This window comes from Podarcis tiliguerta (genome assembly GCF_965153285.1).
Source record: "Podarcis tiliguerta genome assembly, chromosome: 3".
Lineage (NCBI taxonomy): Eukaryota > Metazoa > Chordata > Lepidosauria > Squamata > Lacertidae > Podarcis > Podarcis tiliguerta.
Window position 1 is genome coordinate 28,849,819 of NC_139536.1, and position 26,949 is coordinate 28,876,767.

Below are 26,949 nucleotides of genomic sequence, written 5' to 3' on the forward strand. Positions count from 1 at the left end.
GTGTGATGGTGTTGTGTGTGTGTTTTTAAAGGACTTTGTGTAAACTTTGCTGTAAAGCTGTCTTTACGGGTTACATTAGTATAACACGGTATTAAAGCAAAAGCTCCACAGCAGCTAAATTCCTGCTTTAAAATGCCACTTTTTTCTTGACTTTATTCAGATGCAGGTGAAAGGGCTGATCTATACTTGGAAGGGAAAGACCAGCTGGGAGGCTGGTTTCAGTCTTCTCTCTTGACCAGCGTGGCAACACGAAAAAAGGCACCGTTTAAGTAAGTTGATGCTTGGAAAGTAGTACATCGTAACTATCTGTTGAACCTGTGGATGGAAATGACAGCGTCAGGGTCTTTCTTCTAGGGCGGTTATGGTTCATGGATTCACTCTTGGTGAAAAAGGAGAAAAGATGTCTAAATCGATTGGCAACGTTGTCGATCCAGATGTAGTCATCAATGGCGGCAACGTGAGTAATTGCATCGTTACGTTCTCAAATCACAAAAATCAGTCTATTAGTTTCTCAGAGTAGCAATGGTAAGCACCCAATAGTTCAGCTAGGTCCGATTATTTACTGCCTGAAATCATTTGCTTTGCATTAAATCCATCCCCAGCTCAGCAGTGAGAGAAGAATTACTAAGAAGGTGGCGAGTAAGACATGTTCTTAGGGTATCACAGCAGCAGAGTACCCATTGTGCGGAAGGATAAAGTAGCAAATGATGGGCAAGTCCACTGCTTGAGACTTTGGAGAGCCACTGGGCTACAGGAATCAATAGGCAGCTTTCTATGTTCTGGAGTTGAAAGGTTTAGCTGAGAGCATAGCATGCAGGCTGAGTGGGTAGGTTAACCAGGATCAGGCTGGAAGGGAGGTAAAGGCAGATGCATTGGTGAAAGAGCTCATAGGCCTAATAAACACTGACTTATCATTATGAGAACAAGTCTTAGGTGCTCCCACCTCCCCTCCTCTGTTGTGACTGCGAAGAGGAAGTTGGAAGCTCTCACTTCCACTTCAGATTAACCACAGTTATGTTCAAAGTGATAAAATTGCACTTAGGTTAACTGTGGTTGCTTGAAACGTGAATTACAAAGCTGGTTTTCTCCCCCAACTAACTATAGTTAGAATTAACTAGTATAGGATTTGGATGCAGCATTAAACTGATTTAATTGAAATCTGAAGCGAAAGCCTCCAACCTCATAGTTTACTAGAGGAGGGGAGGTGTGGAGGAGCACGAGTCCTAGGTTTGCTCATGTCACAATAAACCATGGTTCAATTGCCATATTCACACCAGGTCTATATGTCCCTCAAATGTTGTAGTCTAAGCTCACCTTCCACGTGAATTACTTGTGCCACATTAACGTAAAGCGGCCTCAAGGACATGGTTTTCTTACGTTTCAACTGTGTCAGCAAGATACTTTTGAGTACCCAAGCAACGCTCTTGTCTTTTGTATAGAAATTTGGTGCACTGGGTGCATCCAGCAGTCTCTTCGGCTTAGGTATTTTCAAGATCATGCATGTTGCTTTTATTCTAGAATTTCCTGTTCAGCAGGTTCTGTAGAAGAGTACTCGGAAGTTGTTCTGTGCCTAGTCCGGTTATACTGAAACTCCATTAAAACCTCAGTCTGCTTCTGATGGCTTTAGAGGGAAGGGGAAATATGGCACGAAGGTAACACTTCGCTCCAGTTGTTGAAAAGAGCAGATTTTTATTGCTGCTGATGGAAAAGCTTCCTAAAGTGTCTTTCTGAAGCTGAGCTTCCTTGTGTATCCTTAAACAGTCGTTGAAATAGAGCCCTTGGCAGCCTCGCTTGCATATATCAATCATCATAAAAACAGACCAGTTTTATTGCTGCTTTACCTTGCTTATCAGTGCCTGTTCTGTGGGGGTGGGAATGGTTTTCATGCCTGGTGGCTTGAAGCTCAACTTGTGCTTGACTTATTAACATTTTGATCAACTGTTTAGCTTGTGTATTGATGTTCACTGCCCAGCTCCTAGCTGGTCCTTTGGCTGCTCTGGCTAGATTTGATAGACCCCGAATTTCTACTTTGTCAGAGCTCTTGGATCTGGGAATGTGGAGCAATCCCCAGTGAATTAATAAGGGTTCAGCTACTTGATGCCATACCATGTGTCATTGGAGACCAGGACATAACCATCTTTGAATGGGAATCAGTCGCTAGACCCTCTACCCAAGCAACCCTCTTGTCTTATATGGGAACATTTTGGGTCTGGTTCTTTGACCTTTATCAAACAGGTCTGTTCTAATGTATGCTTCACATGTTGGCTGAGTTGTTCTGTGCCACCATATCATTTGAAATTTAGAAGTTCTGATATCAGGATTTGAAGATAATCCTGATATTTGTTCTGATTTTAATGTGTATGAAGGAAATATTTAGCGTGCAGGTTGGTTTGTGGATGTATTTTCCTGAAGTTCAGTGCATGCTACAATTGTTACTCCAGTACTCTTCCTCTTGACCATGCTTAGTTTTTCTTTTTTGCTACTTATTATAGTGCAGTTCAGATGGCAGATGACAGTAATGAGTTAGAGGAAAATAGAAAAAGGAGGGGAGGGGAGCAGTTGGGGAGGGGAGAGAGAGAAAGAGAGACGATAGCTGTATAAATTGTTTCACTACATACTTGTAACCGAGTTGCTTATTCTGCTAGGGCTGCCCCATTCCTTGTTCAGTGAGGGGGATTCATCTTTTGGAGCAGACCTCCCAAAGTAAACAAGGACAATTCTAAACAGGAGGAGAGAAATTGGCTGCAGCTTTTGCTAAACCAGGCTTAAAAAATGTAATGGCTGGGGCGAGGGGAATTGTTAGCATGCTTGAGGCTGGCAGAGGAGGGGCATATCCGTCCACAGCATTCTACTGCATTTCTGTGCCAGGGGAAGAAATGGGGAACAGACCATCTCCTGCCTTACCCTGAGTCAGACCAGCGGTCCACCTAGCTCAATGGCAACTCTCCAGGTTTTCAGACCAGGAGTCCTTCTCAATGATTGAACCTGGAGCCTACTACCCCTAAACTATGGTACTTCCCCTTTCTCTCTAGGCAAGAACATCAGTAGTTGCTGTGTAGTAGTTTTTACAGCACCAAGGAACTTCCCTGCACCCCCGCCCCCATGTCTGTGACTTGAAAGCTTTTCAAGTAAAAAGCAATGCTGATCCTTTGATGTAGCTTGTCCTGCCACAATCCTTGATGGCTCCAAGTTGACAGCAAGTGTGGTTTGACTTTTCTCTCCCTTCCCCCCCCCCCCAAGCTTTGCACTAGCAAGCATGGCATAGGTGTGTGTGTGTGTTGTGTTCTGCAGAGCAATAAGGAACAGCAACTATGCTGCTAATTTTCATTTGAAAATCTCTGGTCCAGTTGAATTGTGGGGTGGCTGCATGTCAAGATTTCATTTCTGTGCTGCCGGAAATCTGTAAGCAGTTGGTGCTTTTTGTGCTCCAGGAAAATGTGTGTTGTCAACGAAACATGCTAGGTAGACTTCCAAGGTAACACTAAAGAGTTTGTTCCATTTCTGCTTGCCTGATAGAACAGTCCTCCTCCCCACCCCACCCCGGTTCTGGGGGTTCACCTGACCTGAGCGGATTTGGGAGAGGAGGAGAAGAGAGGAAAGTCCTATTGCACTAGCAGGAGTTGTTGTGCTGGCTTCCAGTAGCAGAATGGAGCTGTTGGCTCTCACCCACTGTGTAAATTCAGCAGGTTTGCAGAGCTAGTCTCTCTCTCTTAATCTCTCCCCCTACCCACCCAATCTTTACACTCACAGGACCACAGTACAGACCCTCCATATGGCGCCGATATTCTACGCTGGTGGGTGGCAGAGTCGAATGTCTTTGCGGAAGTTCTTATTGGGCCAGCTGTGCTTAACTCTGCACGAGATGACATCAACAAGGTAGGAAGCCGAGAGAATAATAGCAACAGTAAGAAGAAAAACAGAGTGTCTCCTCTTCAGTAGGAGCCATTTCAGATTTAAAACTGTCAGTTTGTTTTGTAGAATGCATAACCAGGAAATAATGTTTGAGATCTTTTCTTTAGTTTCTGTTTCAGCTACCACTTGCTGCAGCCCAGCCTCAGATAACTTGACAGGAAAGGGCAACAAAATCACTTGCAGTGTGATTGCATTCAGCTGTTTGTTTGCTTCCTATTCTTATGGTAGAACTAGATGTGTTTGTCATGGAATTCTCCTCAATACTGATCCAGAGCAGAACTCCAATGTATAGTTAGCAGAGTAAAAACTTAAAACACATTGCAGGATTCCCAAAAAATAGACCAGAGGCAATTGTATTTCATCCAGCAGAGCTACTGAAGACAAATGAGCATCATGGTCACAAATCTAATACATTCAGGATTGGCACTGTCCTTAAGAAATCCAGTTGCAGCAGACTTAACTTAAACTTACAATAAGACTAAACTTTAGTGCTAAGTATACTATGTGCAGAACACCACACCAGAAGCAAGAGAGATAGAAGGAGAAAGTGAAACCCAGGCTCCTTCTGGCCTTTTTTTAGTCAGTATGACCTTGACAGAAGAGATAACAGAACCAGTTTAAGCCAGCTGTACTCAGCTTCTCTGAATGAATAACCCAAACGTCATGAACCTTCTGCTTGTTTCTTTCACACAGAGAAGCTTCCTCTTGAATTAATTAGAATATGAAAGATCTCTACACATCAGATCAATACTTTCTGCACTAAGGGATGCAAACTGACAGTGTTGCAGCCAACTCAAGGCTGTTGTCAAAGCCCAGTGCCTCCTACTCTTCCCACTTGACAGGCCATTCAGCTGGAATTTTGGGAGACTGATGTTGCATCATGTGACGCGTGTGCCTAGGCAGTAAAGTCCAGCTACCTTGTGTTTGCCATAACTTTCCTTTCTAGCCCTAGGGCCTTGGCACTGATAACAATTGGGCAGTCCTCTGATCTGGTATTCCTCCATTGTATATTGCAAGCCACATAGAGCTTTGGAAAGGAGAGGAAGGGAAGAGCTGAAAGCATTTGGAGATCATGTGACTTCTTGACATGATTTCAAACTCCTTTGGGATCAGGGAGGATCACCTTGAGGTGATTTCCAGGCAACTATAAACAGTCTCCTTTCTTTCCACCCCAAATTGTGAAACAAAGCTTGCATTGGAAAAGTGACCAGATAGGAGTCTCCAGCATTCTCAAGGAATTAGAAAAGCCTCTGAAATGTTAATGGCACTATTGGTAGCAAAACCTGTTTTAAATTATTACTGCTGTATCATTCTGGATTTTGTGGCGTTATCCTGATTAATGCATGTTGCTGACTGGTTTGTTGATAGCTTCGGAACACGCTCCGTTTCTTGCTCGGCAACCTGGCCGGCTTCACTCCGGAGACGGACACAGTCCCCACATCAGAGATGTATGTAATAGACCAGTATATGCTCCACCTGCTGCAGGGCTATGCAAACAAGGTAAGCAGGGAAGGAGGGGGACTAGGAGTTATAAGTGCATACAGCAGAAGGATGTGAGCCTTTGAGCAGTCAGCTGTGTGAATTACTTAGAAGAGAGGTTGGATTGAATCATATTTAAGCTAAGGTCCTAGTAGTTAGACAGTGTTTTGTCATGAATGCCAATCTGGAGCATAAGAGAGACCCTCCTTATGATTACAACAGGCTTGCAGATGTTTTTAATGATTGACATTTTATTATTTTTTTTATTTCGCTGGAATCCACCCAGAGTGGCTGGGGAAATCCAGCCAGATGCGCAGAGTGTAAATAATAATTTTATTATTATTATTAAATAGCATTTTGTACTCAAAGCATAGAGAATTTTAAATATGAATTGGGGAGCCCCTAGTGGTCATAATTCAGCCAAGGCATTATTTGTTTTTTATTTAGCACATTTGTTAACCGCTTCACAAATCCAAGCAATGTACAATGGGACAAATTTAAGATAAAATGCAAATTCAAAAAACCATTAAAACCATTCCTACAAACTCTGAATAAACAATAAAGCTACCTCTACAGATGCATAACCAGGGTTTCATAAATGACTCCCAGAAAACCTTTAGCAAAAACCTGTTCAGTGGGCACCTACATGTCATGATTCTAAGTGCCTGCCTAATTTCAGCAGGTAACCGATTCCAGAGGGCTAGAGCCGCAATGCTAAAAACTTATGTACATATAAGCAAATCAGGACTTTGGGGGCATTCCCCCCCCTCCAGTAGTACTCCTGTCTTTAAATCCTGGAGGCATCTGATTGGCCACTGTGAGAACAAAATGCTGGAGCAGATGGGCCATTGGCCTGATCCAGCAGGCTCTCTTATGTAAATACTGGGCATGGAGGTGTGAATGGAGAAAGGCTCTTTCTCTTCCTGTGGTTTCTGAATCTTCAGTACTTGCTTCTTAACTTAGCTGTCTGTTTTTGTATTTGAATTTTTTCAGGTTACAACAGCGTATAAGGAATATGACTATGGCAAAGTCATACGATTACTGCAAGCCTTCCATACTAGAGAGCTGTCTAGTTTTTACTTTAGCATAATCAAGGACAGGTATGTATAACAGTGTACCCTTACTAATGTGAGTCTCCCTATTCACTACACCTTGGTTCCCGCTTAAGAAAGCTTGTCTTTAGGAAACCTCAATGCACACGCAGAGATGCACAAGCAATACATGAACCAGGCCTTTGTTGTTACTAGCTTGCAAAAGCTCCCATCATATGTGCGAGTGGAATCTTAAACCTGAAATTTATTTAATTTTTGATTTTGTGTGTGCTTCACTCCCCCCTAAATAAAACAGTGTGAAAAAATTCTAGCCATCGGTACCAAAACCACTGGGTTCAGTGCTATTTATGTGTTGATACACACACACACACACACACACACACACACCCGTATTAATTTGCCAAATGCGAAAGTATATTAGTTGTTTGAAATATAGAAGGGCAAATACTTGGACATTCCCAGTTTAAAATGGCGTCATTCCGGCTTTTAATTCCTACCAATATCTAAAAGTTCAATCCCCCCCCCCCCCATTTCAGACTTTATTGTGAAGAAGAAAAAGATCCCAAGCGCCGCTCATGCCAAACAGCCTTAGCTGCAATTTTCGACACTGTGGTTCGTTCTTTTGCACCAATCCTTCCTCATTTGGCTGAAGAGGTATTCCAGTACCTTCCGTATCAGAAAGGTAAGGTGGCTGGAGCTGTCAGGTGCTTCTTCACGCAGGGCTCTTGTATGTTGTAGCCTTAGCAGTGTGTTTGAGAATCCCTGGGAATTCCTTTATCTAAACATTTGAAGAACTGTCTGTGCATTGGCTGGAATGGTGGAACTGCCTGCAGGCCCCCAAGAGAGTTAAACTAATCATTTTAGGAAAAGATGGGAGTCTTTAAAATCTTGTAATATTGATGATCTGAAGCTAAAATATTAAGAGTGCCCCAATAAGTGAAATTTTAACTGACAGCCTTAGCTTTGCAGGGGTGTTCCAGGGTTGACTGTATGAACAGTTGCTTTGGGTATTAACCTTTTTCTTTCTTTCAAAGAGTCAGATAGCGTGTTTCGTTCTGGGTGGATGAACACAAGTCCCGTATGGAAGAAACCCGGCCTTGAAGAAGCAGTGGAGGGAGCATGTGCAATGAGAGATGCTTTCCTGGGCTCGATCCCTGGCAAAAATGCTTTGGAATATCAGGTGGTACTTGTGATTGAGCCTGGGCTGCTCTTTGAATTAATGGAGGTAAGCGGGAAAATCAATACCATTTGTTCAAACATCAATTAGTACAGAGCTTGGCTTCCAGAATTCTGACAAGTGCAACAAAGCTCACTCATTTTTGCAGCAATTTTAAAAGAATTTCATTGACTAGACGTTCACTTCAGGGCCTTAAGCAAGGTGCTGGTGTTTACTAGCACTGTGTTTTCAACTTCGTGATATATCACCAGCTAATCATCGCAATATACTGATATATCACAATGTCTGAAACAAGGATGGAGCCGTGTAGAGGCCTTGGCTGGCTTCATGGTTTTCCCCACATTGTGATTTTTGCATAGTGCACGCAATATATTGCTAGGTCAAAGATTATGAAACTGGTATCATGATATGGACTTCAAACTGGTTTTGGATGATATATCACACAGCCCTAGTGTTTACCTTTAAAGCCCTATGCAGCTTGGGACCAAAATACCAGAGAAGCGCTTCTTCCTATGCCAGCCTAACCATGTCTTGAAGCTTTTCTGCTGACTGTTCTCTTGTGGCCTCGTCTATCAGACATAAATCCTTCAGCCACGAAGGAAGAGGCCTTTTGAATGATTTTCCTAAAGAGGCTTGCCTGTTGCAGTCTTTTCCACTCCTGGCTGAAACATCCATTTTTGGTTTTTTTACACAGGCATCTTAAATTAGCTGTACTCTGAATAATGGTTCTAATATACAGTGGTGCCTCGCAAGACGAAAAGAATCCGTTCCACGAGTCTCTTCGTCTTGCGGTTTTTTTCGTCTTGCGAAGCAAGCCCATTAGCGGATTAGCGCTATTAGCGGTTTAGCGGCTATTAGCGGCTATTAAAGGCTTAAGGGGTTAGCGGATTAGCTGCTAAAAGGCTATTAGCGGCTATTAAAGGTTTAAAGGATTAGCGGATTAGCTGCTAAAAGGCTATTAGCGGCTTAGATCAGCTGATAAGCGGCTTAGATCAGCTGTTAGACGGCTTAGCCATCAGCTGTCAAGCGGCTTAGGGGCTTGGGAAAAAGGGGGGGAGCGGAAAAAAAACCCCAGGAATCGCAAGACATTTTCATCTTGCGAAGCAAGCCCATAGCAAATTCGTTTTGCGAAGCACCTCCAAAACGGAAAACCCTTTCGTCTAGCGGGTTTTCCGTCTTGCGAGGCATTCGTCTTGCGGGGCATCACTGTACTCATTGTATAAATTTGTACACACTTCTGAAATTCAGAGTAGCTGAATTGGTATGTAAAAAGGTTAAAATAAACAGCTGGGGCAGGGGAAAATAGTGCTATTCTCCAGCACTCTGTTCAATTCTGGATCACAACTAGGTTTCTCCACAGTATTGCTTGATGCTTTTGCTGTCTTTTTGTAAAGATATCTATCCATATTCTGCAAATTAAAAAAGATACTTTGATACTGTACTGCACTAAAATATTTAAATGTTTCTTTGATTATCCTTGAATCTTTTGCCACACTTGACATCTCCTGCTACACAGTTTGAGAACCACTGTTTCAAATGGATCAGTAGGGCTGGCAGGCTTTATGGCTGGACCTGCTTAACTTCAGCCACAGCCTTCTCTAAATGCAATCATTCACATCCAGGTGCTGCAACATGAGGAGTGTTCCAGTACATCCCAGCTAAACGAAATAATGATGGCATCACAAACGACGCTGCTTAGTGAAGTCCCGAGAGACATAAGCACAGATGATATGATTAAAGGGACATTTCTGATCAACTTAGAAGGTAAGTGCAGAAGGAAATAACTTCCAGCTTGGCATCGGTTTGGACTAGTTGTACCTTCCCTTGTTTCTTGGGGTGGGTGAGCAAGAGACAGAGAGGTCTACCTAAACATTGAGTCTGTTTCTTTCAATAGGTGGTGATATCCGGGAAGAATCTGCCTATAAAGTCATAGTTCTACCGGCTGCCAAATCAAAATGCCTGCGCTGTCGAAAATACACTGCGGATTCAGCAGACACGCTCTGTGCACGATGCAGGGAAACACTTGGTGGGAAATAGCAACCACGTCTCCATGCTCTCTCAAAAGCAACCTGATATTTCGCTGACTTATTTCTAAGAAATGTGTGTAATGAGAAAACACACACTACTACTGAGGGGAGATGTTGGAATGTTTATTTGAAAAATGGTTTGGTGTATATACGTAAGCTTGTACATTAATAAACTGCTTGTGAGAGATGCCAGATGGTCTTTGGTGTTCTTAAGGGTATAAGATTTCTTAGTAACAAGTGGGTCCCCCTTTCTTGCTGGTCAAGGATTTCATGCTAACCTGCTGTCAACCCACCATTGTTGTTGTTGTTTAGTCGTGTCTGACTCTTCGTGACCCCATGGACCAGAGCACGCCAGGCACTCCTGTCTTCCACTGCCTCCCACAGTTTGGTCAGATTCATGTTTGTAGCTTCGAGAACACTGTCCAACCATCTCGTCCTCTGTCGTCCCCTTCTCCTTCTTTCCCAACATCAGGGTCTTTTCCAGGGAGTCCTCTCTTCTCATGAGGTAGCCAAAGTATTGGAGCCTCAGCTTCAGGATCTGTCCTTCCAGTGAGCACTCAGGGCTGATTTCCTTAAGAATGGATACGTTTGATCTTCTTGCAGTCCATGGGACGCTCCAGAGTCTCCTCCAGCACCGTAACTCAAAAGCATCAATTCTTTGGCACAACCCACCATTAACGGCAGACAAACATACATGCCAGCAAGATAACTGGGTAATCTCAACCTGCACTCATTTTTCAATTATAGTTAAGAAGTGATCATGTTATATCCTTAGATCTATAGACTGCTGCCCACAAACCCTGCTGCAAATTGAACAGCAACTACATTCCCTCCTTTACAGGTTGATTTCTGCCTTCTGCCCTACAAGATCCAAACTATTCCTATTGCATCCACTGGAAATCTGTGATTCAAAGACCCAGATATGTGTTCGTACCTCTTAAGACCAATGCACACCAGAGAAGAATGACTAGTTTATTTTTAATACTTCATATATTGGACAGCTGTGTACAGAAAGCTGAAATTTCAACACAGGGAACCTAGGGGCTAGACAATTTACAATATTTTTACAATAAACTGTACAACAATCAATGTTACAAAAAGACTAATGCTTCTACAGAACCTGATTGGCTTAAATTAGATTCCTAATTTTATTTCTGAGACTTTATCAGAACATCCAAGAGGCAGCTTCTGTTTCAAGATTTTGAAATTAACTTGTCCACTCTGCCCTCCCAATGGAACAATCTTTTTAAGAATGAGCTACCCCTTGCCCAGTTGTCCAAGTGTGATGATTGTATGAAGTAATTATTTAATGCTGTAAGCCTCCACCCAGCTAGCTCCTTGCTAAAAGCAGCCAAGAGACTACTCTGAAAACCAGAAGCAACATACACGTAGGAGCTCCTGCTTTCTCAGCTTCTAATTAAATTCCTCTCAATTTAACATTTAAAATGCAGCAGTTGATTTTCTAGCACATGAAAAACTCTAATATGTTAATCTGGACGACAAAGCTGTTCTTAAACCTGAACTACTGCGCAAGTGCTTCAAGTTAGAAATAAATATTTAAGGTTATATAGACAAATATACAAAGATGATAGGTTGCTGGTGTTACCCACCACAGTAAGGTAGAACTTCACATGGGTAGCATCTCCTAAAAGCCTTAAAAGGGTTAGTTTACGAAAGTCACTTGAAACCATTTCCCACTAGGTGGTTCTTCATCTCTACGTACAAGAGCCATGCACTGGACTTGTACATAAGAACGGTTCAAAACTAGCAGCAGAAATTGTGACCTTGCCATCATGACATTGCTTCCACTGCCTCAATTAGATTCAAGGCAACACTGTACTGCCCGTGGTTTTCCGGTAAGTGTTCTATCACTTTGTCTACTAGCTTTGCGGTTGTGGTGATTGGCACATCTACATTTTGAAGGTCCTGTGGGTCCTGTAGAGAAAGGGGAGGGGAAACACAAGTCGTCAGGCATTCGCCTATAAAAGCAATTTTCAAGCTACAGCACTAGGCAACGGAAATGCAGGATTTTCACTTAAATGCTTATTAGGCACCTTCCAATTTTGTGGGTTATTTTCTCCAGAAACACATCAATGTATTCTAAAGCAATGAGCCTGGTCCTTGCCTATTTGCATACTCCACAAAAGCAACACTCATGTCTGGATGCAAGGGGTGCAGCTACAAGTCCATACTTAGCTGCCGTAAGGAAACCTCAGTGTTTGTGAAGATCACTGTAACACAGACTACTCCATGGCAGAAGGGAAACCATGACCCTCTTGTGGTCAGGTGGTGGACAGTGCTGATGATGTCTGTGGCTGCCAGTGAGAAAGAGAATACATATAGGGAACAGAGCTCTGAACCTCTGCCTGGCAAACCTGTTGCTTTAATCCACCATTAGCTAAGAACATCAATGAAACTACTGGAGGCCATGGCTTCAGCAGCAACTTTGATTCATGGCTGATTTGTTACATCTGGCATTGCACAACCAGCTGGCTGATCTTCAACTGCTACAACCAGAAGAGCAGAGCAGTCTGGTTGTTCTGGTGGGCCACAAAGAGGTCATCACTTAGAAGCTGGACAAGGGCACCCCCTTTCCCCCCCTCTTTCTGGAATATTTCTGAGATTTTGACCAGGAGGCAGGATTGTTTTCTTTTGTTATTATGGCGTGCATTTTTGTGTTTTTATATTGTGATCCTCGGATGAAGGACTCTATATAAATTTTATAATTAATGAAAGTAATAATAATGTATGTACTTGGTTTAGTCACAAATAGGATTAAGTGCACTCTTTGCATACCCAGGGCGAGTGGTGGTTATTGGGTAGCGTTCAAGTAAGAGGTACTTGGAGTAGATCCATAGAAATTAATGAACACAAGTAAGTTAGGTCCACCTATATCCAAGAAGGGACAGAGGGAGCGTAGCCCTGTTATTCTTCCTTGATCTTTCAACAGCTTTTGATACCTGGCCTGACTGCTCTGGCTGAGGAGCAGAGGCACTGTATTACAGTGGTTTCGTTCCTACCTGCACAGCTGAGTCAAGAGAGTGGCATACAAAAGCCCTGTTGTAGTACATCTGTATATTGCAATACTAACATCAAATAAGGTAGTGTGCTCCTGCTCTAAGGCCATTCTTTTTTGTTCAAATGGCTGCTAATCCTAGAGAGATACAACCACCTTATGCCCAGGGTTGGTCCTACTTACTACGCTTTGTGAGCAAATTCCGTTATTTAGGCTGCAATTATAAGGAGCCCTGCTGAACCAGGCAGGCATTAACTTCCAAGTTAAAATTTACTGTGGGGTGTTTTTTTTAAGAAGGGGAGGGGGGTAGTGACAGCGAAAACTTCTGGAGTCATCTGATCCCCACTACATGAGGTACAATGCCAGGCATGTCTTTGTAGCCAGATCTGCAGTAGAGTCCAGATTCCATGCCACATGGCACACTCAGGCTAAAGATTAACAGTCATATAAGACACAGGAGTCACCTCAAGTACGAATCTTAGTCAGAAATTATTCATGCATATTAACCCACTCAGAGTGGGCACTGCTTAGAGCAGAGACAGCCTCACTTTGGAAACTTTCAGATGTGAAATGCTTCTCTAGACATTTATATCTTTTTATACCAAGTGTATGAAGCACTAAGGGGCAAATGGGGCTTGTCAACCTGGGAAAGATAGCCCATCTAAAAGAAGGAAAACTCTGATCGTAAACCGCTGCCTTGCAGGGTATCTTCAGGAGAAGAAAAGGCTAAGGAGTAAATCCAGAATGGAGTCCCCAAGATAGTTGGGTGGTGCCTTATATGCCTCCTTCCAGCAACTCTTGCTGCCAGGCTGTTGCCAAATGTATTGCTCTGCTCTCCTTTGGACCACATCACTGAGGCCAAGGGGCGTCTTGTCATCTGAGCAGCCAAAGACCTCCATACACACTGCCCAGGCTTGTGCTCCAATTAGATCCCTTCGGTGCTGCTAACACGGTTTGACTTCACCCCCTTAGGTGCACTCCATTGTCCCTCGAGATAGACAGATGCCAACCACATAGTATGAAGCACTTAATAAACTTATGGACTTGGTGAAATCTTAAACACTCTTCCTTCTTGTGCTATTTGATGTAAAAAGATGCTTTTAGTCAAAGGACGTTACCATAGCTTTAAGCCATGTGCAGAGTGTTGGAGGCAGCCTGGCCAGTAGCTCCATGCCTTCCTTGGTCTGGGTGTGCAGTAAGGCGTAGGCAAGCCTCTGTCCGGTCAGCACCAGCAGCTGAGATGCAAGGACTTCTTTGTCGTGTACTTGAAGAATAGCCTGAACATTACAGGACATGTTAACACAATCATATAAAAAGAAGAGCACTGGTATATTAAGAGCAGAACTTCAGTGTTCTACCTAGGCACAAAGGAAACGATTGACCTCAAAACAAGATTGGCAATGATTAAAGTCCAGGCATGTCCTAAGTCCGTTTCTGGGCCTAATCAGGCCTGCTGGTCAGTATAATCCTGCTCCTGTGGCAGTTTATTTCCTGGGGCAAAATCCTTAAAAAACCTCGACAACTTCAACCCTAAAACAAAGTTAACAACTTTGGTCGGCCCTCACAGCCCTTCACTTCATCAGATCTGGCCCTCTTTGAAAAAAGTTTGGACACCACTGGATTAAACCACTTTAGAAGGGTTTGATTACAGAATTGTGGAGTTGGAAGGGGCCACAAGTATCAGCTAGTCATTTGAACAAAGCAGTGCAAGAATCTTTCACCCAACATGGGGCTTGAACCCACAACCCTGGGATTAAGAGTCTCATGCTATCCAGCCTCTGTTGGACTCGCCTGAAGGGTGTTTCTGTGTGATGGCATACTGGACCCAGGTGGGTTTAGCTCCACCTATTGCTCAAAGGCAGTAACCTAGTTGCCTTTCAGGAAACTTTCAACCACCCAAGTTTTGCCAAGCTGAGGTGTAAGCAAATGCAGGATGCACAAACAAAAAATGAAACACACCTGCAATGCAGACAACAACAGATCCTAGGAATTTCAAAAACAGACTACCCATTAAATTTGAGATCTTAAGGCGGACAGCCAAAATCATCCACATAGGATGTGGTCCTGGGCGCAGTCTGTCATCGTGTAGAAACACCCTTCAGGTAAGTCCAAAGGACCCTTCTCCCCTGATGGCATATTAGACCAAGGTGGGATGTAGGGTGGATAAAGGCTGCCTAAGAGGGAGGAACAACACTTTTAAAGACTTGCTTCCCAAATGCCAATTCAACAGAAGGAAATAACATTATGTCATAGGCTTAACCCATAGCCACAGCATGAGGATCAGTCAGGAGACCTAGCTAACTACCGTATTTTTCCATCTATAATATGCCCCCATGTATAAGACGCCCCCTATTTGGGGGGGACTCTGATTTAAGAAAATGAGGGAAGATCTATCTGTGTATCACGCCCCCAAATTTTGGACATTATTTTTTGGGGGGGAAACGAGTCTTATACACGGAAAAATACGGTACTTGTGAGGAACAGTTGCCCTCTGACACATGCTACACATTAACTTCCTTTTTTACCTCTTCTCCAAGGTGATCAAGGCCATAGTTGTACAGCTCACACACATAGTGCCGCCTAATTATATCCTCTGCGACCTGAAGGTGCTGAGCCAAATCCAAAGCCAAGGCTGGCCAATCTCTGTCTTTCACAGACACGGCGACTAACTCTTCGGGGCTGTCTTTTGTTTTCTGAGATGAAGACTGGGCTTGCGCCACGGCACTCACCAGTTTGGTTAAGAACTGCAAAGGAAACAAGACCACCACATCAGTAGCAGTTCAGTTTGACAAAACACACAACCGTCACCAATTTCCCCCAAGGTTTTAACTAACTTGATGACGTATAGACAGCAGAGCTGGATCCACATCGCCGCTGGGCAACAACTGGATTGAAGTAAGGTCTTTGAAAAAGGCATTTTTACCCTGCACAGAGAAAAAAACCAAATAATATTCTTTTAAAATCATGGAGGAATTTGGAAAGAAAAGAATCAGTTAATAACAAATTATAGAAGAAGAAGAAGAGTTTGGATATGATATCCTGCTTTATCACTGCCCGAAGGAGTCTCAAAGGGGCTAACATTCTCCTTTCCCTTCCTCCCCCCACAACAAACACTCTGTGAGGTGAGTGGGGCTGAGAGACTTCAGTGCGACTAGCCCAAGGTCACCCAGCAGCTGCATGTGGAGGAGCAGGGAAGCAAACCCGGTTCACCAGATTACGTGTCTACCGCTCCACCACACTGGTTCTTTTCTCAGAGAAAGATGGCATTCAAAGTCCAAGGAACTGACATCAAGAGGGAAAACATTTGCGACTTATAGTAAAGTTGCACAATGATTTAGCCAACTGCAGCTTCCTAACACATGTACGTTAAGGGGTGGGGGGGAAACCCACTCATTTGACCAATTCAAATGAGTATTAATTTCTATTTGGATTAAATGAGGTTGAGTATTAATTTCTATTTTGAATTTTCCAATGTGACGTGGCCCTGAATGCAGTGTTGGTTGTTGGTACAAAATACAGGAGACAGGACTGAAAGAAGCCAATGGGTTGCATAAAACGAAATCATCCCATTTGCGCAGGCACTTCCACTTGTGGAACAGACTCCCCCCCCCCCCCCAAAAAAAAAAAAATTTCCTGGGGGGGTTAGAAAAAGTTCCATTGTGAAAGCAGACATCCTTGCATGAGCTCAATGACTTCACTGGATACAACCCCATGTGTTCCATGGTTCCAAAAATCTAAAGGACGGTTTCGGATTTTCCTTTCCTCTTTGATCCAATTAAATGCCACTGAAGATACTGGATCAGGAGCAACTTTTCACGGGGGAATGAGCGGCTGCCTTCTGGATTTGAACTCTAGTCTTCCAAACTGCTCACTCTAAGTATGTAAAATATATATACATTTTTCAGCAACTTGTCTGATTTTGACTCGTTGGCAGCTCTTTTATAACGTACATACCTTGCTGTCAAACAGGGAGAGGGGCTTCACACTCTTCAGCGAAAATTTCATGATTGCATACAGGATACTACAGAGCACAGACTGGTGCTCCACGAGGGGGTAATGGATGTGCTTCTGCTCAAGGGCCAGTTCCACAAGGGAGGTCTGCCCTTCGACTGACACCCAGGCGTCTTCCGTGTCCAGCACAGGAAGCTGCATTTCATCACTCCCTATATCAGCCTGCAGAAAAGCCGGGGAAAGCATTGGCACTTGAAATGTCACTGTAATTTCATTCTGAATAAGATGTTTTCAACACTAGTAGGTGGGGAGGGGGTCGCGGCTGAAGGTGCAAAAAGAAGAAATCTGCGCAGCAAAACCAGTGTTGCAAAGGGATAATATCAAAATGAGTACACATTCACTCAAAGCTACTGTACTTTCTGGCTTGAAATCTGTTGTGTTACATGGATACCAAAGTCTTTAAGGACTTGCTCATTAACATTTCCTATGAAAAGATAACATGGGGTGGAATTCAACATCTCGGTCATCTGGTCATTCCATCTGCACAAGCTTTGCAGCTTCCTGGATGGAATGACCCCCCCTCCTCCCTCCCTGGGCTGCTATGATGATGATGATGATGATGAAACACTGATAGAGTTAAAACTAAACACACAGAGACAAACAAACAAACAAACAAACAAACAAACCGATAGATAAATAGATGATAGAGAGATAGAGAGATAGAGAGATAGATAGATAGATAGATAGATAGATAGATAGATAGATATAGATAGATGGATGATAGATAGATAAAGGTAAAGGGACCCCTGACCATTAGGTCCAGTCGTGGCCGACTTTGGGGTTGCGGCACTCATCTCGCTTTACTGGCCGAGGGAACCGGCGTACAGCTTCCGGGTCATGTGGCCAGCATAACTAAGCTGCTTCTGGCGAACCAGAGCAGCCCACGGAAACGCCATTTACCTTCCTGCCGGAGCAGTACCTATTTATCTACTTGCACTTTGAAGCGCTTTTGAACTGCTAGGTTGGCAGGAGCTGGGACAGAGCAACGGAAGCTCACCCTGTCACAGGGATTCGAACAGCCAACCTTCTGATCGGCAAGTCCTAGGCTCTGTGGTTTAACCCACAGTACCACCCGCATTCCTAGATAGATAGATAGATAGATAGATAGATATAAAAATATAAAACCAGTAAAACCAGGGTGTTTTCCCAAGCCAGTTTCGGGGGGTGGGGAGCCCTTGCACGGAGCTTCCACTGACGAGACTCATTAGATCAGTCCTGCCCAAAGGGTTTGGGGGGGGGAATGGTTCCCAGGTCTGGGAACAGGTTGCCTGATCTGGATGGGGTCACATTCTCCTAAAGGACTAGGTGAATCCCACCCACAGACTCTTTGTTGTACAGAAGCTTTCATTCCTCTCTATTGCACAGAAACAGAGTTGCAACATGCCGCTTTATTAATCTATTACAAACAACGTGAGTCTCAGGTTTGGGGGTGGGTGTTACCTCCATTAGTGTCTGAAGAAGATCTGAGCAAGACCCAAGAAAAGATGTCATTGCCATGTCACTCATCCCCACATCCTGTTTGAGAAAACAACATTAGCCTGCGCAATGTGCTTTTTCCTGCACACATTTAAAAACAGTTCTGGTTTTCTGGAACAGAGGAGACTGAGTTATAGCAAAAATAAAATCTTAACTCTTATGCTAAACAAGACGCTGAAGGAAAAGAGAAACCAGCAATAATAAAACACTTTTTTAAAAAATTCAAAATGTTCATGACATTTCCCACTCAAGTAATAACTAATATTCAAAAGAGCTCTTCCCATTGAAGATGTTTATGTAAAACAATGATAAAGACCAACAAGTGCCTTAGAATATAATTCCCCTTATTTTTCATCAATACTTTTTATTTACATTGCTGCTTAAATCAAGGTCAATTCAAATAAAAGTACTCAATATTAATCTGATCCCAATCACTTTCAGTGGATTTGTCCCTGGCTAGGCTAAAATTTTAATTAAAAGACCGCTCAAATAGATACTGACTACGTTGAAAGCAGACTGCACTAAAATTATAAGGAGATAAAGACTGTTATGGAGAAAAATATTCAGAACACAGTATCACTGTTGCCTAACGCTGGTAAAAGCAGAGCCCTTATTCTGCAGAAACATCATGAATATGGAAGTGCAAAACTGTTCAAAGTTACCTAGGTTTCAAAAAAAAACCTTACATTTCATAGAATCAGAGTTGGAAGGGACCCTGAATCATAGAATCAGAGTTGGAAGGGACAAATCTAGTTCAACCTCCTGCAACCCAGAATTCTCAACTAGATCATACATGAAAGATGGTCACCCAACCTCTGCTTAAAAACCTCCACAGGAGAGTCTACAACCTCCAAAGGGAGATCCTTCCACTGCCAAACAGCTCTTACAGTCAGAAAGTACTTTCTGATGTGTATTCAGAAACTCCTTTCTTGTAACTTGAATCTTATTGGTTTGGGTCCTAGCCTCGAAAGCAACAACGGGCCCAGGACAGAACCCTACAGCTCCACACTTTTTCCAGGATGATGCGGAACCGTTAGTGAGTACTCTTTGTGTCAACCAACTACAAATCCACCTTGTCCAGTCCACATTTTACAAGCTTTTCCCAAGCATGTGGTTAGGATTAAACCACACGCTTAGGCAAGGTAAAACCACTAACATCACCTGATAGAGGCCACAACTAAAAGTCTGAACCAGCAGGAAACCCACATTCAGGTGAACACAAATGCTCTCAGATATGCCATTTTTATACATGCCTTCAATTAGAAATGGTAACAACAACAACAAATTTACTTGCCCGTCTGCATAATCTGTCTTTTGGTGCTTTTCCAACCTATTAAAGAAACGGTTTCTTGTTAAGTATCAGAATCCATTTAGTAAAAGCAAAGAACTCAATACATTGGGTTTGCTCTCATCAGTCAATGTAGAGATCCTCTCCCTCCCATTATTCCCTACAGGCAAACGAGAGGAGATAGCCCAGGAGTTAAAAAAAATTAAGCTTCCTTTCTGTCTGAGCAGCACACACAAAACCGGTTCCCTTCCATCTGGGACAAATTCTGTTTTGTGAACTGCTGTGCAATCACAAGGCACCTGGCCTCACCCAAAATCCCAGAGTTGGGCCAGCAGGAAACACAACAAAAGCAACTGACACCTGAAATACTAAATCCCTGGGAAATTTTATCATAAAACCAAGCAAAACAAAATTGGTTAACTTTTTTTTTTTAAGCAAGAAATGTATTTAAAATGCAGCTGCAACATTTATCCAGTTAGTCTCATAAAACTTTTTGATTTAAAAGGTGCACCTACTTATTGGAAAAACAGGGGGTTTTTAAGGTAAGTACTTGCAAAATTACAGATAGCATACGCCTTCTGAAAAAGTAATCTCTCAGCTTATGGGAGAGTGAAAAGTGAGAATGTCCCTTCTAAGACAACAACAAGCACTATCTAAAAACCAACTCAGAAGGGGGGACGTTCTTCAGAACTGTTTAAATCTACATATGTTTTTATGTGATCATTAAATTAGCCCACCAAACCCATATCATTAGCTGACTATGATGTCTTTAACTGAGTGCCCTAGTTTAAAACTGATTTCCGTAATGTTGCCCCCACTTCATAGAAAAAGAAAAGGGGAAAGTATAATTCAGTATTTACCTTGTCCATTAAATAGGTAGCAGCAGAAAGTCTTTTCACGATGAATGTGTTCCACATCATCAGAGCAATTCCTAAAACAGTTACAGTAGAAGGCTATGTCAAAAATATTTTTTGTCAGGCAAGATTCATAGGGTGAAATCCAACATTGCATGAGCAGACGACTTCTTGCTGTTGTTCCCTAGTGCCCCACACAAACACACCCATGCCCCTAATCCTCTGAAACAGATTTGAGGGGTTCTCACGAAGCACTAAGCTAACAGGAGGAGAGGACAAGAAAGTCCTGTTGTACAAGCAAAGTCCGTTCTAATCACAGATCGCCACAACTGGATATCATTGCACAGGATGCAACGTCTTTGAAAAGTGTTGATGTGAATGCTTCAGTGAAATAAAGAAGATTGCTTTGGTGGAAAAGAGCTTCCTCTATTTATACTGCTTTGAAGGTGGAAAGATTTTTCCAGTGGTGTTTAAGTGAGAAAGTCATTAAATGCTGTACTGATTCAGTAAGCAAACTCTAAGAAGGATTTGGGGGGACTGTGACACTGCCTGAACGTTTTCTTTCTTTTGCCGAAGTTCTGACCTCTTAAACCAGACCAACACACTTCTCTCAAGATTTGTTGGTCTAGATAGAATATACTAGTTTTTAACAACAGCTTCTCTCAGTCAGAGTTTGCAGGGAGAAACCTCCATTGATCAGTTTGATTGAACAGTAAGTACCACTTCCGCCAATGTCTCCCAAGAATTACATAAGCTGATCCTTCCATAGTAGCTGCCACAAAGAACATTATAGCTGTGAAATCCTAACCACACATTCCACGCATACAATTTTGAATCCATCATCTCTACTCCACCTCTACAGATTGACAGCATGCAGAATCTTCTGCTATTCAAGTATTAAATAGTTCTTTCATGCTTACCATACTGAACATGAGCATTATTGATGCATCTGAGATGTTCTATAGACCTGATGAGAAAGCATGCTTCCTTGTATTAAAGAGAGAGAAACAGAGCGTTAAAATTGGTCAATGCAATGAAGTAAATAAGCTGAAAGTTGGTGCCTCTTAAGCTACTTGTTGCAAAATTTGTAGCCTTGACCTAACATTTCAAACTTGTTTTTTCAATGACATTAGCTTTGCAGGCTGAAACTCAAGTACACACACAGAGGAACATTTCACTTTTTCTTTCAAACAAGAAAGCTGAGAGTAAGTTCCCCCCCCCCAAAAAAAAAAGCTTTGTTCTGGAAAGATTATTCAGATAGAAATAATAATAGCTAACTGGCAGTCACTGCAGGGTTTAAGAGAGCAGTTATAACAACATTAAAGCAGCTGATGCTGTGCATAAGAATGTGGGAGAGAGATAAGAAGACTGAAAATAACTTTTTAAAAAATATTGTGAACCACAGTAACAGTGAACTTGTCTCTTCGGGCTCATTCAGACTTTCTTTTGCACTGTGCTTTCTAGGCCCAGGTCTGAGTGTTTGTATTTGTGCGTGTGTGTGTGTGTGTGTGTGTGCACACGCATGTGTGTTTTCCTGGTGCTTTCCCTGGGAAAATCAACATTTTACTCCTGAATCAGAGCAAACAGCAGTCTGCAGAAAACTTGATTGCTGTTTGCTCCAATTCAGCGATAAAATGTGGGTTTTCCCAGGAAAACAACAACACTCTGACACACAGCATTAAAGCCCAAACCTGTGCCCAGAAACATGGCGCAAAAGGAAGTCTCAGTGTGCCCTTGTGCACAAGAGTATCTGGGGTGCTGCTTCGTTTTTCAATCATCCTACACTGGGAAAACTCCTCTGACTGGCTGAATTCAGTCTAGCGTGGGAGAGAGGGTCAATAAGGATCCACCAGATGATCTCTGAGTGATTTACAGTAGACAAGGCAAAACTTTGATTCCCAATCATTTAACTATAGTAACAAAAGCAGGCAGCTACATTAGGCTGGTGAAGTTAAGGAGAGGAGTTTTTTCTGAAAGGGCAGAGCGCTCATTTCAGTTCTGGTACTCAAAGCAAATCCTAAACTCAGGATGTGCTGAGAGACACCCTGTTCTTTCATTCTGCATCTGGCTCTGATTGTTTCTTTTACTAGCACTCCCAAGATCTACCAAAGCAGATGAAAAAAGTCTGAGGTTTACCAGCCCCTGATCTAATGCAACAGCCTTATCTTCCAAGAAGCCAGCTTTATTCTCTGTATTGCTATGTGCCCTAATTTGCTTTAGTCTGCAAAACACACAGACACATAGTTCAGTCTAGCATTGTAGAAGCTGATAATGTGAAAACAGCTAACAAATTATGACAGCTGAGCTGAGCATTACAAACACAGTGCAAATTTTGTCCTCCTTGCAAAATAAGTGGTAAAGTTGCTTTCTAACTTGAAACTGGCCCGAGCAGCTTTTTCTTTCTTCAATGAGTCAGTCTTACACACACACACACACACAGATATAGATATAGATATAGATGATATAGATATAGATATAAAATGCTAGTTTACATTATTTACATCACACAGCAACAGCACCTGTAAGGTAGGAAAGAGGCAGTAAAATGCCCCATTACCTCTGGGTCCTTGTTCCACTGCACAACATACTCCCAACAGCAATGTGCATGCAGCACATCCGCCTCCAGGCTACAAGGAAACTCCTGATATGCGAGATGCAGTAATTCTAGAAATAAATGTTACAGGAGATTGTTCTTAAGTAATTTGCTGTTTGCCAGTTAGAAACAATTCAGTCGCTTCTGTTTGCTCCTGAAGTAACTTTTCATTCAAAGATTTGCTTTGCATTTTTACCTAAGATGGTTTCCAAGCCTTTCTGGTCTTCTGCGGCCTCCTCTAGAAAACTGCTGTCTGTGTGTGGCATTTCCTCTTTGCTTTCTGATTCTTCTCTCTGCCTCCCCAGCCTAAGTAATGGCAGACTGAGGTCCTGCTTGAAAACCCATTTTGCTACGCTGTCAGCAATGCCTCCTAAGACAAAGTAAAAGACTCAGTTTTATGTTTCGCTTTGAAAACAAGCCTAGGCCCAGTTCACACATAACACCCCGTCCCCTATCAAATAGTACCATCTTCCTCAGGGGAAACCAATGTGGTACCTTCCAGATAGTTAGATTTCAATTCCTATCACCCCTAACCATTGCGCATGCTGGCTGGGGCTGATGGGAGTTTGGAGGTCCATCCCCGTCCTGGATGATAACGTTTCAGGTTGCAGATAGCTAAGAATGCAAGAGTCCTGCTGGGTCCGTCCAAAGGCCCATCTATTGGAGCATCATGTTCTCACAGTGACTAACAAAAATGTCTGTGGAAATGTCCACAAGCAGGACATGGGTACAATAATACAAAATCATGCTGGGATGCTCTTACATAGAAAAACTCTTGCCCATATATAGAAAAAGAGCATATCAGTGAAAAACGTTAGACCAGGCATGGCCAAACTTGGCCCTCCAGATGTTTTCGGACTACAACTCCCATCATCCCTAGCTAACAAGACCAGTGGTCAGGGATGATGGGAATTGTAGTCCCCAAACATCTGGAGGGCCAAGTTTGGCCATGCCTGGGTTAGACAGAGCCTTTTACCTCAGAATGCTAGTTTTCAACATTCAAATGTGAAACAATGCATGTGCAACCTAGCAAAGCAAGCAGCATCTGTGTAATGAATGGCTTGGAAGGCCACATTCCTTTGGGGGTCTTCTTTTGGGGACTGTACACCAGCACAAAGCCACCCCACCCTGCCATTTTCACCCATCCTCCCTCCCTCCCCCCCTCTCGCTCACACACACACCATCTATTCTCTCTCTTACACATCCCACCAACATTAACAACCATCCCAGATTGCACCAGCATTGCCTTTCTAAGTAACTTCCAGGTTTGCTTCCCCCTCCCCCACGGCATTTTATGCTTTTGCAGAAACAGGTGTTGGGGGATAGAGAGAAAGGAAAAGCAAACAGGCAGTTCCCCACCCACAAGATAAAGGTTGATTCTGTTGAATGTATGGGCAGGCCCAATGTTTCATATCCAATATGAAATTTCTTCAATAAATTTAGAAGGGCCGAATTCATCAAGTATCTAGAGAGAGAGAGAGACCGCATGGCTCCCATGCATTTCAACCCTGTAATTGCTCCTAATTTTTTTTCTATTGGATTCTCCAGAATGCTCAGAAAACTCAAACCTGCTGGAACCTTTATACCGATTATTTAATGCTGTGTATCTTATGTAATTTTACTGCTGTATGTTGCATTTTAAGGTATTTTATTGGATTGAGATTTTAAACTGTTTTAAGATGCCCCAAGTGGTAATGGTAATGGGCAGTAGAGGAGCATGATAGAAATGTTTACACACACACACACACACACACACACACACACACACACACTCTCTTAATATATAACATATAATCTTCCTACTTCAGGCTGAGCTCTCTCACCCAGGGGTAACTTTGCTTGCAGTTGTCATAATGCAAAGAGGAAGGCGAACTTTACCATATTGGGCGCATATGTCATCTATATGCAATCCTGGCCTATGATCTAAATTAGTCTAAGCATTGAGAAAAAGATAATTGTGGAGAGCTTAAAAAAAAAAAGGACTGATCTGAGCAAAGGCAGGAAACAAACTGAAGCCCCTATAAGAGACATATTCTGATACTTCCTCTTAAGTTTAGCTTTTTCTGCCTTCAATCACTAGGGGGAACCAAACCCACAGAAGAACCTTTGTCATGGGAGAAGACAACATTCAAAGCTAGAAATTCAGATGGCACTATCATTGCTTAAATCAAAGCAATTGCTTAAGCTTCCCCCTATGCGGTTTTAAAAACCATTTTTTATTAAGATAGCTTACCATCTTAATGTCTCGCTTGAGGTCAATGTCAACATGCACCCAGTCAATCCTTTGTTTCACCAGCCCTTTTCTCTGCTGGGACATGAGCACTGGTGCAGGCCACATAAACTACTACTGACACTAATCCCATTATCAGATTCTACCACACTGAACCTGAAATTGTCCTGTAAAGACTAACAGAATGCCTGATCCTTTGCTCGAAAACGCTGTTTTTTACATTCATAACTGCACATCTTCCTCCAGGCTTCTTCCACACCTCTGGGATTTGTTTTATCTCTCTCTTACACACACACACACACACACACAGTTCAGATAGTGCAACAACTGCGGCTCCTTACTGACTCTAACCCAACCCTGCTGGGGCAAGTTCTTCAGCATGAAACCACAGATCAGCAGTGGGGGAATTCTGGACCACAGGCCCAATTAGGCCTGGTAAGGAGCCACCTGCCCCACACCTGATGCCATGCATGATATCAGGTGCGGGGCAGAGAAAGAGGTACATGGCTCCCAAGAAACCACTGGGAGTCTTGAAGTGCCCTCCCCATTGTTCCTTAGTAAGCAAGAAAGGGACAGCAAGCTAGAGGCTTCTGATAGCCACGGTGACTGCTAGGACACGAGGCAGGGAGGCGAATACGAGGCAGAGGCAGAAATCCAGTAGAGGCACTTGCTCACAGAAGATGGGGAAGACCTTTGATTTCCCCTGCAACCTCCTGTGTCACCTCCCAGGGATCGTAAACTCTCTGGAACAGATTTTCAAGGGGCATGGGGGCTGCAGGGGAATGGGCAGAAACTGCCCACCTCCCCACTTCTGCAAATGAACCCCCCCCCCACTCATGGGTCTTTGGATCTAAGCCAATGTTTTTCAGCACATTCACCTTTTCCTCCTTCCAGCAGCTTCTTCACGGAGAGTCTGCCAAGAGGCTCGGTCTGCAGAGCTGAGACTTGGCTTGTCTTCTTGTTCACTTTACTGTGAAGGAGTGTCTGGAGAATCAGGCAATCCTCTAACTGCTTTAGCAGAAGTTTCCAGTATTCGGTATCGAGGGAGAGTGCTTCCCAAGAGTCCGTATCGGCACCTACTGTGATATGGGAAAACTAACAGAAAAGATGGTTTTGTCCAAGAAGGCAAAGTAAGAGTGAAGTCAGCAATATTTCGCACCTTACACAACGCAAAACCCAGCTTAGAAAGCTATAGCAAAACCACAGCTGCCTGATGAGTGTAACTATGTGATGAAAGCGTGCATGTGAAATGTAGCCCTTGGAGAAGAAAAAATAGGAAGAGAGAAAGCAAATCTCAGTAAACACAGCGGATAACAAAAGATGTAACCACCACTACTTCTACTGACCTATTTCATAGGGTTATGAAGATAAAACACACTTCATGCAGGCAACTCTCCAACCATTGACGGAAGGGCACAATAAAAAATGTGAATGAATACATAGCCATCATCTGCACACTAAAAGCTGGAGATTTGTTGTACCAAAGCTGATCTTCCTAGGACTGTAAGAGCTCAGCAAGAGCAAAAACAAAGCACGTTTAACTGTTAACGCTCAGCTGGTGAGAAGGAACACAACTACAAACAGCCCAGGAAGCACATAATGCATTAAGTAAAAGATGGCACTCCAATTTATCCTGCTAAGTTTACTAAGCTGTTAGCATGATCCATATTAACAAACCACGGTCCTGACGCCTGGATATCTCATGTGCCTAGAACAACAACTTTCACCATACCTTTTCCAAATGGTGGCGAGATTAAAATCAGCAGATCACAGAGGGGCTTTATAGCTTTCTTTCGGGAAAGCAGCAGCTGCTATTGGTGGAGAGGAATACAGC

At 43.0% G+C, this 26,949-nt stretch overlaps 2 protein-coding genes across 2 annotated transcripts in view; one reads left to right on the forward strand and one right to left on the reverse strand.

The window, feature by feature from the left end:
• IARS2 (isoleucyl-tRNA synthetase 2, mitochondrial) overlaps positions 1-9,834 on the forward strand; it is a 32,012-nt gene extending 22,178 nt beyond the window's left edge. Inside the window, exons 15-23 of the mRNA XM_083433279.1 lie at positions 161-269; positions 355-457; positions 3,751-3,876; positions 5,281-5,412; positions 6,385-6,491; positions 6,980-7,125; positions 7,478-7,668; positions 9,243-9,384; positions 9,515-9,834. Coding sequence (XP_083289405.1) covers positions 161-269; positions 355-457; positions 3,751-3,876; positions 5,281-5,412; positions 6,385-6,491; positions 6,980-7,125; positions 7,478-7,668; positions 9,243-9,384; positions 9,515-9,657 — 1,199 coding nt within the window. The 3' untranslated portion in view covers positions 9,658-9,834. The remainder of the gene's footprint in view (positions 1-160; positions 270-354; positions 458-3,750; positions 3,877-5,280; positions 5,413-6,384; positions 6,492-6,979; positions 7,126-7,477; positions 7,669-9,242; positions 9,385-9,514) is intronic.
• Positions 9,835-10,605: 771 nt separating this feature from the next.
• The window catches only part of RAB3GAP2 (RAB3 GTPase activating non-catalytic protein subunit 2), a 48,408-nt gene continuing 32,064 nt past the window's right edge, over positions 10,606-26,949 (reverse strand). Inside the window, exons 24-35 of the mRNA XM_083433270.1 lie at positions 25,994-26,210; positions 23,082-23,255; positions 22,850-22,956; positions 21,213-21,279; positions 20,299-20,369; positions 19,445-19,480; positions 18,115-18,189; positions 16,618-16,836; positions 15,498-15,587; positions 15,189-15,407; positions 13,782-13,940; positions 10,606-11,582 (exon numbers count right to left, since the gene is read on the reverse strand). Coding sequence (XP_083289396.1) covers positions 11,439-11,582; positions 13,782-13,940; positions 15,189-15,407; positions 15,498-15,587; positions 16,618-16,836; positions 18,115-18,189; positions 19,445-19,480; positions 20,299-20,369; positions 21,213-21,279; positions 22,850-22,956; positions 23,082-23,255; positions 25,994-26,210 — 1,578 coding nt within the window. The 3' untranslated portion in view covers positions 10,606-11,438. The remainder of the gene's footprint in view (positions 11,583-13,781; positions 13,941-15,188; positions 15,408-15,497; positions 15,588-16,617; positions 16,837-18,114; positions 18,190-19,444; positions 19,481-20,298; positions 20,370-21,212; positions 21,280-22,849; positions 22,957-23,081; positions 23,256-25,993; positions 26,211-26,949) is intronic.